Source organism: Necator americanus, chromosome III, assembly GCF_031761385.1.
Source record: "Necator americanus strain Aroian chromosome III, whole genome shotgun sequence".
Lineage (NCBI taxonomy): Eukaryota > Metazoa > Nematoda > Chromadorea > Rhabditida > Ancylostomatidae > Necator > Necator americanus.
Window position 1 is genome coordinate 26,409,362 of NC_087373.1, and position 13,890 is coordinate 26,423,251.

At 42.5% G+C, this 13,890-nt stretch overlaps 2 protein-coding genes across 4 annotated transcripts; both read right to left on the reverse strand.

Moving 5' to 3' along the window:
- Positions 1–158: 158 nt before the first annotated feature.
- Positions 159–8,097, reverse strand: RB195_010986 (uncharacterized protein; the record flags this gene model as incomplete). 3 transcript variants are annotated; one of them, XM_064192219.1, is made up of 11 exons in its annotated part: positions 159–258; positions 1,830–1,900; positions 2,284–2,397; positions 3,320–3,433; positions 3,496–3,604; positions 3,684–3,821; positions 4,019–4,098; positions 6,579–6,693; positions 7,157–7,227; positions 7,286–7,327; positions 7,996–8,097. In XM_064192219.1, the coding sequence occupies 11 exons, from the start codon at positions 8,095–8,097 to the stop codon at positions 159–161; spliced, it is 1,056 nt and encodes a 351-aa protein (XP_064049801.1). The 3 variants fall into 3 exon arrangements, with proteins under 3 accessions (XP_064049801.1, XP_064049802.1, XP_064049803.1); XM_064192220.1 differs by having other exon boundaries at positions 7,280–7,327; XM_064192218.1 differs by lacking the exon at positions 7,996–8,097 and having other exon boundaries at positions 7,280–7,327.
- A 435-nt stretch (positions 8,098–8,532) lies between these two features.
- Positions 8,533–9,653, reverse strand: RB195_010987 (uncharacterized protein; the record flags this gene model as incomplete). The annotated part of the gene is made up of 2 exons (XM_064192221.1): positions 8,533–8,728; positions 9,472–9,653. The coding sequence occupies 2 exons, from the start codon at positions 9,651–9,653 to the stop codon at positions 8,533–8,535; spliced, it is 378 nt and encodes a 125-aa protein (XP_064049804.1).
- Between the last annotated feature and the right edge of the window lie 4,237 nt (positions 9,654–13,890).

Sequence of the window (13,890 nt, forward strand, 5' to 3'; positions counted from 1 at the left end):
TAATAAACATTCTTAAATCTCACCAACAACTCGATGCTAAGCTAACTAAGCTCGATGCTTGGGAGCCAAAACGAGTCTACCCGAAAAATGGTTTCAAATAGTTGAGTTGATTGTCATAGTAGTACTAAAGCCACATAAAATTAGTACTCAAATGTGATCTATGCAGTAGGAACAGAAGAGTTAGAAGTCTGATGATGAGTACGGTGATTAGACATTCCTACAACCCAAGGATGAGCTAACACTCCGGAGAGAGTTAACCTGCAACGAATAAACGTATTTCTATTTCTCAATCTGCCAAACAAAGAAGAAGTAAACAGGTTTACAAGACATTCATGTTCAACTTGTTCCTATACTGTGATCAGATTTAAACGCACCCGCGAATCTGACGTGGTAATGATTTCCGAAGGCTAAAGATATACGGGGACGTAGATTGGAAAAAGGATGGGATCTCGCTCGTCTCTCCCTGTATCACTATAAACAGACGGCTTCGGAATGTGTTTCCTTACGACATCCTCTACTGCAACGCGCCACCCTTGTGCTCCGCCCCCGATTCTTCAAAAATCCATTCGGATGACCTGATGAGCAATTCATTTCATTCGACAAATCGCCGGTGGGGGCGGAGCGCAAAGGTGACGCGTTGTAATAAAGGACGTCTTAAGGAAACACATTCCGAAGCCGTCTGTTTACAATGATGCAGGGAGAGATGAGCGAGATCCCACCCGTTTTTGCAATCTACGCCGCCGTATAGTCTTTGGCCCTCAAAAATCCATACCAAGTCGAATTCGTGGGATGATGCCTTTAAGGTGGTGAGAAGGAATGAGAGGAGCGATAAGTTACATTTCTTGCCCAATAGATTATTGTTGTACTCCAGAAATAACGCAAAAAACCAAAGCATTAATCTACTTCATACTACTTCTCTTCTTGGGTAACCTAGTGATCAGATACTCCGCAAAGTAACCCCAAAATGTTCTCGTTTAGAAAAAAAAAATTCCAATCCGCGGAAGCTTTGATGACATGGCTAACACGGAAACGCGCCGCTTCTTGCTTCTAAACTACCATCAAAATATCAATTGCACTAAAAGCTTGTGCAAATTCCGTTTTTATTTATTTTGATGATGCTGATGTTCAGTGGCCAGTTTCACTGCCACTGAACAATTAATGTCATCAAAACAATTGGTGACAAATGTTATTTATACTTGTGCTTGGAGCACTGTGCTCACGTTCACTTCCTTTAATTGACACACGTTTTCTCGGCCCTGTCTCCACGCTGTCGTCGAATAGCGGTCATCTTGGTAAAGTCAAACGGCAGGGGTCATACTAGGGTAAAAACGACATGAAGCGCGGTGAGTTGCGTAAGCAGTTGCGCTCGAAGCGACGCAGAGGAGCTAGCGTATGGGACTGAGGTAGACTATCGCGAAATGCAGAGATGAGTAGTACTAGCAAGGCTTCGCCAACGATCCTAATCGCTATGCTCTACCGCAGCGCGCCGAGAGCAGGCGCTTACGCAACTGCACCAAGCTTCATGTCGCTCTGACCCGACCATAAATGTCCACGTCTCAGTTTAACTATGCTGAATCAAAATTTTGGCGGTGTTCTGTTAGCAACATATATGCGATAGTCGGAGCCGGCGGTCTGACCACCTTTACTTTTGGACGGTTGGCAAAGGGATCACCCATCACTTGAGTTGTTGAGTTAGACCCACTTCACTTGAGGAGTGTCCGGTTTCTCCCTATCGCACCTACGGTTAGCAAGAAGAGTTCATACCACTTCCCTTCCAAGGGGCTCACTTACAACGATAAAATAGAAGTAAGATTGATAACATCGCACACCTCATACTTGGTTCCTTTACAACCAGTTTCCGGATCAAATCGGATGGTCCTTCGCTAACGAATGATGGGATCTAAAAAGTAATACTGAATGTAATCTGCACGTACTGCAACTTCTTGTTGTCAAATTTGGGGTCACGGTGATGGCTTCTCATTAAGGAATGTATAGAAAAATTAGCACATTTTCCGTACGAATGCGTTCAACCGAGTTAATGCGATGCACCTTCGATTGAGGCAGGATAAGCTGAAGAAATAATGAATGTCAAAAACAGAACGAGCGTAAGATATGTTAAGCACACTCAATTGAACATATCCGCGCCAACTATGTTTAAATTCAAATATGAAAAACTTTCGGCTCCACTACAAATTTAATAAGTGGCAGCAGAAGTAAAGAAGAGAAATGCATAAAGTTTTCTACTATATTTGATGCAACAAATAAGAAAATCCAAGAACTAACTATGAATCTGCAATTCATAATCATCTGCAATGTTTGCTGTTGATCTGGGAATTCGAAAGGTGGCTTTCCAACGAGCATTTCATAAAGAAGAACTCCAATTGCCCAGTTATCCACCTGAAATATACGGGATGACACACAACTAGCCAGCCTCGTTTAAAAAAAAAACACTCAGAGATGTCGCCTCAGCAGCCAACACTACGGCAAGTATAAACCTAACGCAGCATTTTGTTTTTGTCGTCTTTAAAAGCATCACTCCACGAATCTGAGGTGGTACGGATTTCAGGTGGTGTATTCGTATACGGGATGGGAGACTATGGAGAGAGGGGTGATTCCGTTCGTTTCTTCCTAATTGCCATAAAAAACGACCCGGAAGATACGGCTTCAGGCGTTCTGGCGCACTATTTTCTACAGGGAGTTCGACTGGAGCGCGCCAGCCTTGTGCGGCGCTGCATCTTCCGGGCCGCTTTTTACGGCAATTAGGAAGAAACGGACGGAATCACCCTCCTCTCCGTAGTCTCCCATCCCGTATACGAATACTCCACCTGAAATCTGCACCACCTCAGATTCGTGGGGTGATGCCTTTAAAAAATTCGCAACAACTTACGCGATCGATGGGACGAAATGAAGGTATAAAAGCTGGTTGTGGAATCGATGTTGTATTGTAAAGAGAATAACATGAGGAAAAAAAGGACAACCACACACCACATAGGTGATTTCATACGAATATGTGAGGCTATAAAGGATGGAATGGAGTAATAGGGTATGAGACCTAATATACCGCAGCGATTTGAGCTTATTCTGCTCTTGATATTGAGTCTTCTCATCGAACGTGGCGTATGAACTTGGATATAATTATAAAAATTATAACGCAGTTGCTTCACAAAAAAATATATTTGTAGGGTATGTAGGGTTCCAACTAACTCGAACACAGGACGACTTTTTGAACAAATAGCCTTCAAAAGTTTAATACGGCATACAATTATGCTCGTCAGGCTTGCTGAAAAGAAACAATTAAAAAGAGCAAGCTTAACCGTACAGTATGGTCATGAGATTTTCCACCGATCATCTCCGGAGGCAAGTAATCAAGTGTTCCACAGACGGTTTGTCGACGAGAGTGAGAAGACACCACAGCCCAACCAAAGTCAGCTATCTAAAATGTAGATTATATATCCTCGGAGCAGTAAACAGTAGAAGAATTGAGACCATATCCACCTTGACGTTGCCTCTTTGATCAAGTAAGATGTTTTCCGGTTTGATATCACGATGAATGACCCGCTTAGCATGGCAGTAACTCAAAGCGTCCGCTAATTGGTGAACATAACTGTAAAGCGTTGAATAGACGTCAATGCTCAGTTTTTAGATGAATTGGCTTCTCAAAGTTCAACAAAACAAATGCAAACCGAGCTGCTTCAGGTTCTTCAAGTTTTCCTTTCTTCCGCAATCGGTTGTATAGCTCGCCTCCGTCAGCATACTCCAGAATTATGTAAACTCTTTGTTGATCATGGAAATAACCTTTCAAGCGTAGTATGTTAGGGTGGCTGAATGCATACATTCTCGGTAGAAGTGGTGCTAGAAGAACCCAAAAGAACCCAAACATGGCAAGAATAAACCGATAAAATAGAGCTCCTAGCATTACTTCCCACTTCTTATTCCTTATTTGAATGTAGTAACCGACCGTTTAGTATAATATTAACTAGCCATCGCAGTGCCACACTGATACACAAAAAGTACCCACCGCAAATGATACTGAATTTCTATTTCACGTTTCACCTGATGCATAACATTGTGCTTTCTGATCTGTTCCTTGAAAAGAACCTGAAAGGAGATAGTCGGCTTTAAAACGAAGAAAACTAAAAACTAAAATATCAAATTTGCACCCCGACACCTTCTTTGAAAAAAAAAATTCATGAAATGTTAATTAAGGTGAAATGCAATTGCATGTAACCGCAAAACAAGAATCGGCACCCCAAATTGTAGTACGAGTAGCAGCACAGTAAATAATCCTATTCTACAGAGTTTGGCCATACCACAAACTTTTCGTAAGAGCTTCATAGGCATTCACCCCACGGATCTGGAGTATGTATTTCCGACGGCTAACGACTATAACGGGTCGTAAGTTGCGGAAACGGGCATTTCTTCCTAATTTCCGTTTAAAAAAAACGGTCTGGAAGATGTGGCAAGTACACCAGGGTGGCGCGCTCAAATAGAACTCGTCGTAGAAAACAGCGCCCCGGAACGCTCGACGATCCACAGGAGCACCTTTGCGCACGCTCAGCATCTTCCGAGCCGTTTTTTTTACGGCTATTGGGAAGAAATGAGCATAATCGCACATCTTTCTGCAATCTACGACCCCGTATAGTCTTTAGCCATCGGAAATCCATACTAACCTATATTCATGGGGTGATGCCTTCAATGTAGTTCTTCGAAAATCTCGGCTCAGTTCAAACAGATTTGTTATTCTTATAATCACCGTTATAAAATGACGATTGTAAAACTAACAAGTTGTCTGTCTATGCGCGGTCTCCTTTAAATTTTTAAGAATAGGTTCTAAGAATGAAAACAGATACAATTTATAAACCTCAAACAGAAAAAAAGAGACGAATTAGAACTGGTACAAAGGGCCGTACTATAAAATAGATGCTTGTAAATAAACCCTCTGTTGGGAATCCACCTCAGTGAATCAATACTAACAATAGGAAGAGTTCAACACTGCAGCTGACAATTATGAGTTTAGAGCAGGATATTTCGAGAAGATCACCAGTTCAGAAAAAGTGGCACGACTTAGAGATGTAAACTCTGCTGCTGAATCAGCATCCACATATTTGATCATAAAAAACGTAGATTAACACAAAAACCTCAACTAGTAAGCAGTCTATAGTCATCTTTCGTTATTCTTCTTCATACTATTTATATTTTGGATAAGCTAAAACATAACACTTCGTTTGTTCTAACCTTTATTGTTGTTTCTATGTTTCAACTTTCAATTTCAATCTTTCAACATCAATATCATTGTTGAGACATTGATATTCATTGCATCCTCCAATCTCTAACGCTACATTTTCCATTTTGAAAGAGTATCATGTGGGCCGGAGGGTGTAGTGAAGCGGTTAAAGTTTCCGCTTCCTGCACGATCGATCGGAGGTTCGAATCCGCCCTAGTGCTCACCAAGCCTTCCATCCCTCACTTTATACGTCCGTTAACCTCGAACGATTCTGAATTGAAGTGAACGTGGGGGCGCATCCCAAGCAGATTGATTAACGCCTATATCCTAACGATAACGATTTATCCTTATGCTTTATCATGTGGGCCAAACTGAATGAACTCTTTTTTTTTCTTGTTCCACAACTGTCAACACTCGAAAAAAAAAGTTTTGCAAAAATTTCGATTTGGACAGCTAAATTTTGAGTTGCATATTACTTTGCTATGTTTAGATCAGTAATCATTTCATATTAGTATTCTGATCAGTTCAAACGTTCGTTTCTTCACATCAACAACATTAATAACAGCTAGTGCTCGGAACAAAATCGGGCTCAAAAATACAGACGAGCATTGATATGATACGCGCTAAGCGTTCTCAAGTTTGTACGCATTTATTCAGATTCACTTTTTCTCCTCGATCATGAAGCAGAAATCCTCAAATTAAAGATTTGAAGTCAAGCACTGAATCTACTCCTCTTCAACGGTGAAAGAACACCTTACCTGTTGTGTAGGGTCGAAGTACGGAAGCAATTAGTAGTAGTCTAAAGTTTTACTCTTCTCGCAGTCATTTACAATATCAATAAATCCGACCGAAGAGACAAATAAGAAAAGGATAATCGTTTAATTCTGATATCACAGGTAGACGGTATAGAACAAGATGTGTCCATTCTAATCATAGTTATGCTATCGCGTTAGGGTCGTTCTAAAACTTTATGTGACATTCTAGTTTCCCATCTAGCAAAACTTCATTCCTATACTTTTGTGGGAAGGACAAAAATCTATGTACAGTAACATGACTTCACCTCTTATTTGCATGTTCATAAAGAAATTGAATAACGTAGAATAATTCCATAATCTACCGGATCCTACCAGACTTTTCCAGAAAAAAAAACACTTAGCTGAACGATGTGCACACATATTGTTACTCTCAATATTAATCAAGCCTTCGTTTATGCAAATCATTCATGGCTTATCTCGAACATCTCGAACACAAAGTATATCTAATCATTCATGAATCATAAATTTGTCAGCGAAAATCTGTAAACCACTCTGCACAGATTTTCATTCGAGAAAACCAGAAAAAGGACAGTACTCACCTTAAGAGCTACTATGACTTTCTCTTCTTTCGAGCGTGCCACAAAAACAGACCCAAATTTCCCTTTTCCGAGAGGACGACCTATCTCGAAGTCATCGATGACCCAAGTTTGGGATCTAAAATTTTTCATAGGCAGCAAAATAATAAGGATCAGAATTTTAGTCTAGCGATCCACTGAAATACAAATAAAACCTGACACCTCAAAGGCGTCAAATAACCAGCAAACGGATGAAAAAAGGCCAAAGTATATCATACACGACTCATTTGGATGAGCGTACATCTTAGTGAGGTCTGATACTCAAATAGGTTTGAAAACATAAACTATGTACTTGAAGAGACACCTAATCATATTTCTGAACGTTTCCGCTAATCACGAAGGACTACTGCCCTCATTCTTGTTAAGCCATTCTGAGGAATTTTTGAAGGCATTATTCCATTAAACAAGAGAAGGGACTGCGCAGAAATGGAAATGGAAATTTATCAAAATGGATAAATTGGCAGAACGCGACTCTTACAAACTCGGAAATCAAGGTGAAGGTACTTGCAATACTACTTGCTATCCACGAGGAAGATACCAACCTTGACCTCTGTTGCTGAGTTGGAGCGGAGACTGGATTACTTTCGTTGTTAACAACACCACGAGTGCTACTCTTAAGTGAAAGATATTACAAACAATATAGATGCAACATTGTCATAGAGAACCTCAACCTCAGTTCTGGCTTCTACTGGTTGAGCTGCTACATCCGCCATCTGAAATTCGAGAAAGAATTGAAACAAAGACCTCAAAAACTCACATCAACGCCCCACTTAAGGTAAAGATGAGACCATCAGAATGATTATTCTACGTGTACGCGAAAGCACAATCATGCTCCGAATTTAATAAATTCCCGCCACGTCTTTAAAATTTGCGGTGGAGCGCCAAATCGCACTTGGTCAGAGAAAGCTTCCCCTTTCCCGTTGGCCTTAGAATTCCCAAATTTATCCTTTTTTCGTGTTCGATCTTACTCTAGGCGGATCAATAACATGGTGGGTGTGTCAAATAACATAAATTTTTGCAGTTCTCACTCCTATAGGATCAGGATTGACGGAGAACAGGTGTGGGATACGATCCCAAACAGCATAACTAGATCTGAAGAAAATTACCTCTTCATTTTACTTCCTTTTCCTTTCCTATAAACTGATCTGAAGATATCCTAGAGGATTTTTGGGATGCGGAGAATCTGATCTGTATAGACTGCATTCCGGATTCCTCTCTGACCATATCTGAGTGCATTCGTGGTTAGAAAGACGAATGCAAATACGAAGCAAATATATTTCACTCCTGATTTTTCTTCGGTGCAAGAAATACAGGGGGAAAAACATTTACTTGGCAATTCTTGATTCACTTGGAAAACTCCAGCTAATTATAGCGAACCTACCTCATTAGAGTTGACCTTTCGATGCTGCACAGCGCGTGAGGAGGGACACCATTGCCATACGAACGAGAGCGGGTCGTCGCAGCTCTGTGATCCCGTAGTCATCGCGCTCCTCATCATTTAAGAATAGTGTTCGGTCCGGGAAGAAGATGGTGTTTTCAATTGGCTGTCTTCCCCGGGCGTACGTCTCGCATCGAGACAATTCTCCTGGCTCCAGACGTTCGCCGTATTTGGTGCTGAGTCTATTCAAGATGACGTTTAAGTCGGCTGGGGTGGTGGGGTCTCCATCAGCTAAGGGGTACTCCGGAGCTGGAATGTTTTGGAGGCTAGCGTCACCGACGACGGTGGGGGTGGACAAGACGCTGGTTCATGAGAAACTGACAGACTTCGTCGCCATATACTGTATGGTTCGGAGAATAGTTCTTCGTTGGCCAGTAGCTCATACACTGAATCGATCCCTGTCGTAGTATGTCCCAACTTGACAAATATGCCCACTTCTAGGCGGCTCCCGACGGCTCAGCAATGGCCCTTAGTATAGACCTATGACACGATATCATAGTGTTCATCCTCATGTCGAGTGATTGACACCCGAAAGTGAATTGCCTGCTTGATGATGGCTCTTCCGTTCGTTGATGAACCCATAATCCAAGCGTGTACGAGCCGCTGTACCGACCAACCACTTTCGGACGTCACACCGGAAAGTCGGATTACGAGTCGAATGGAGAACGATGAGGGGCTGGACACCTACATTGATGACAAGAGTACCCGTCAAGGCTGAGCGGAGACGGCTGAGCAGGCTATACTGAACAACTGACCCAACCGGCGGCGTGCTGATCTCCGGTTATTCACACAACTAGGAAAGTCCCCATTGCGATCAGTAACCCACTCCTGGTCTTCCCGGAGTATCCTAAAGACTCGAATTGGGAGGATATCATCTGCTGGATTGACGGGGAGGAATCGTCGAGCTATATTCATCAAAGTGATCTGAGCTTCCAAATATATTGGAAGCTCGGAAAAGCGCATCGCGTACGGGAAATTGGCACGAGTTTCTGCGAGGATGAAGTCGTCGTTGTTTGTTGTTGAGAGGAAAGTCACAGATCTTTCGCTTTGAGAGATCCGGACGCTCTTTTAGGGCTATTCGGAGATTATTGACGATACCTAGGTCGCGACGGGTTACAGAGAGCACCATTCCTAATACGAACTTGTTGGCCGACGGAGGCGTTATGAACACGAATTCGTGTACACGGAACAAGTACGGGGTGTCTTAGGAAGTACGGGTGTTCTTAGCAGTGGTACGAGGATATCGCGATTGACGGAGGGAATTTGACGGTATCTGAGCACAGCAGGGATGGGCTTGATGGAGTAAAGGTTCACCACGTATTAATCTAGCACAATAGAACGTAACTCGCGGTGGTCTTGTCACGGTATGAAGACGTCCTTGGGTTCAACAATTATTCCCTGCACGTGGCCTTTAGCAACCTTGGTACAACACGGGGAATGTATGCTTTAGCCGCAGAGGGTACTAATGACGGAGGAACATCCTTTGGTGCTCGAGGCAAGTTGGGATCGCGGAGCGTGTAATGGAGGTCGAGTAGATCTTGAGTAACATCTTCCGCGTGTTGGCGAAATTCGATGGCGTGTTCCAACCGCATGAGCTCCATGATAGGGAGTTTGTTCTTCGCTGACGGCGTTCCTCGGAAAGATCGTGGCAAGAGCGATTTGACAAAGCGGCTCACGAAACATCCTTCTGTTCCAAGATGTTTATAGACGGTTGGTTGACCAGATGACTACCGAGCTATCGGAGAAAGTACACGTTCCATCCCTATAGCCGCATGCCGACATGTCTACTGTTGACTGAGGGGGATCGTCTGCGTGGCGTAATGGGGGTATACGTAACAGGGTCGACGTGTGGTCGACGAGCTCCCCAACGGTGCGGATAGAAATGTGAAGCTAAGGGAATTGGCCGAACGCCAGATGCTGAACCGCTTCTTTAAGTCTCAATGCGTTCAACGCTTATACTGCACCATTTATTTGCATTCCTCAACGGAAACAGCCAAAGGGGTTTCAGTCTGGTCACGCGTTGCGCCAACTTTCGAAAAAAATTACTGAGTATACTACCGCATGACGTATGTAAAATTATACGTATAAAACTTGTAACTTAACTCGCTTGTAAAAGGAAACGGGTGTCGAGTTCATTTTGATGTTGGGGCGGAATAACTGGAGTGATTCTGTTTCCAGCGGGGCTCTGTGAGTGCTTATCGACCCAGAACTATTGTAGAACTCTGGAAGAAAAAAGAGGTTTGTTGCTTTTTCCTTGGGATACACCCAAATATCTACTGCAGTAAGATTCCTCGGAAGCGCTGGTTCCTCGCCGCGATGTAGAAGAGCCTCTGTACGGGCTTATGAGTGTTCAAGTTGGGACTGACGTTCTTGGAGTGAGAGTGAGAGTTGCGCAATGCGTACCTGAGTGTAAGAGAGGAATCACAAGCAGGTGTGATTCCTCTCTTACGCTGCGAAGAGTGTGTCGTAAGTCAAAAGGTGTGGTTGGCCCGCCTGGACTATGACCCGATTGAACCCACGATTGATTAATGTTAGTAGTATCTGCGTATTGGTTGAGTCGCCCGCCGTTACTGGTCGGTAAAGGACGCTCTCGGCTCAAATGCCCAATTCCTCTACAGTTGTAACGTTGCAAGCTTTCCGTCTAATGTGGCAGTCGTGGAAGAGGGAATCTCTGAAGGGAGCGTTGGTTAGGTGACGAACATTCACGGTTGGTCCGCATGGTACAACCTTGCCCCTATTTTTACCTCTACGAAAGGTTTGGCTCACGTGGAGAACGTATCATAATGCGCAATTTGACTGGTGGTTTGACGGGATTGGTAAGTCTTTCTGCGATAGCCTCGATTAATAATTGTTCGGTTACCCTCGAAAGTGGTGAGATTATTTAATTTCACGAAATATCGGATACACCCACTCAACCGTGCTAAGAACTCTATTGGCAGACACAGCACACAACTCGCATGCTCCTGACGACACGCGGGGAGAATCTGGCGGGGACGCATCGTTGCTGTGAGCCTTCAAAAAAGGCGCGAAGCTGAGTCATAATAGCATCAAAATCTCTATTACTTTCTTCAGGTAACTCGACTTTTTCGCGGGCTACACTGTCCAAGTACTCAATGAGAAATTTAAAAATGAAAATGAGAAAAAAGCGCGCTGTACATTGGCGGGAGGAGAGGTCGCATTCGCATGACATCTTCAAAGGGTCTGATTCAGGTGGAGAATTGGAACCCATTGTCGATGGACCCCGTAAATGGCGAAATACGTGGGAGCTGTGTGTTTTGTTGGAGCGCTTGCCTATTGCTGAAAGCGATTCGTTCATTTTCTCAGTGAGGGTGAAATTACAACCGTTGATGCGACTGGCTAGTAGAGCAGTAGTAGCTCTGGTATCAGTCCACATCTGAGCAATTGCTGGTGCAGCTGCGTCGCGAAACATCTTAGCATTTCGACTCTGAACCGTTGCGCCACCTTCCAAGTTCTCTTAGAAAGAGGCGAGTTCCAATGAGGCGGAAGTGTCCATTTTTAGGTGTCGTAAATGGGTGTCAACCGCTACGGACGGTTTGGACCCACTACGAGTCAGCGGGATTTTAGTTAAGACTGCGTATGTGACCAGAAAATGTGAGACACGCCTGGTGAGGGCGTTGAAGAATAACTGGCAGATGCAAGTCGAGCTGTTGGTGCCGAAGTCTGAAGAATGGGTAACTGAAGCGACATATTGCTCGTCCAGCTTTGTTTTATATTCGTGGCGTAGATCGTAATATTGTGGGAATGTTCTACAGATATGTGATGAATTGAATGAATTGATGGGGGAGATATCGGCGACATGTGCAAAACAGAGATTGGAATGCAAGCTTATTGTGAGAAGCCATCTGATAATGGGGAGAAGAATTTGCGTCCGTCCACTCTGGGTTCGCACGGAGAGTTGAATGCGACTGGAGGATCACTGAGTGCAAAAACATTTGCGGCAAACTTTGTTTAAAAATGAAAAAAGGAAGGGAAAACAGGCTATGAATAACGAACTGTAGATGAACTAAAACTTATGAGATACCTAACGGATTACTGGTGTACATAGTGCACATAAATAGGCAGCTGCTTTAACGCTAAAATTCAATTTAATTCAATTTTTTTATTTAATTTAAATTTTATTATTTTTTTAATTTAATTTTTTTAATTCATGCAGGCGTTTCCAATGATACTTTCTTCGTTATCCAACCTTAACTTTCATCCATCGTTAACTTGTGCGGTTCTATATACTTCACTTCCTAAGCGTTTAACACAAAATCTTATTTCATTAGTCGCTGCTGGGCTGATCCTCTACGACTATAACTGCATTAGGCTGAGCTCTGCTCATTGTGAAAATTAAAATGTCTACGTCTATAGAGATTGTCGCGAAAAGTTAAATTGAACAAGAAGAGAAGAAATACTAAGATATTGAAAAGAGAACAGTCTTCATACTGTCGTCAAGAAAGAAAAGGAAGGTGAAGGAACGGACGTGGAGAAGGGATGACAATAACGCAGACTTAGGATAGGAGCTCCAAAATATGTTTCCTGAGCCAACTCATCTGAGCAGGTGAGAACGAAAAAAAGCAAAAACAAAAAACATAAGTGTCTGGAAGGACTGCCTCGCAATAGTCATCTATGCTGTAGAAGCGGAAAAGAACTAGGATGACAATCTTTACATACAAAACATGCGCGTGCATCAGTGTAGTTTATTGAAAATGGTGCATAACAAGATTATCAAATACGACGGCATTAATAGGACCGACAGAAGAGACGACACCAACTTCTGAACGTGCATATCAACCTGAAGAAGAGCTATTCCCCAGAACATGGGAAAGTAGAAAATTTGGTAAAGTCGGTGTCCTCATCAGCACGATTCGGCAATGGGCACCGACCCTTCCGGTCAACTGACGACCCGAAATTGACGTTTAATGATGGCAGGATGTGTATCAACACCAACGTTGACTATCTTCGTCGCTCACGGTGCAACATCAAGTTATGAAGAAGAGGAAATTGAAACTGTCCAGATGAACTTAGAGTAATTTGACAAAGAAGATCAGACCTTTTACTAGGTCATTGTTGGTGATTCGAGCTTCTGAAACCGTCTCAGAAAAATGCCCGATGTACTTTGGGGGTAGGGTCAAGCGTATATTTAAGACACGAACCAAAAACTCCTAAAGAACAACCCCCAAAAGAGGTCCTTATTTTCTCTAACAAATTCGCTCATACAACGATGAAAAATTAAATGCTAGCCAACAATAAAGCAGAAGCCTTTAAGCAATTAACACTGAGCCTGATCGGAAATGAGTGCAAGATTTGCAAGAATTTTGGTAGATTGAAATAAACATTTTCTTCCTGATGCCCAGATAGTAAATTCTTGGATTTTTCTTATTTGTTGCATCAAATATTGTAGAAAACCTTATGCATTTCTCTTCTTTACTTCTGCTGCCACTTATTAAATTTTTAGAAGAGCCGAAAATTTTTCATATTTGAATACAAATATTGTCGAGGCACATATTGGTACTCAATATGGTATGTTCGATTGAGTACTCTTAACACATCTTACTCTCGTTTTGTTTTGACACTCATTATTTCTTCAACTCATCCTTCCTCAATCAAAGGTGCATCGCGCCAACTTGGTTGAACACACTGGAACCGTCTTATATAAAGTATATATATATATATATATATATATATATATATATATATATATATATATACTAAATATATATATATATATATCTTCAACTCGATTTTCGTCGATTACGGCCAGGTGGCTTCTTCCAGGTCGAATCCGACGAACTCCTCAGAACTCGTTGAACAAGGCGATCTGCCGGTCTCCTT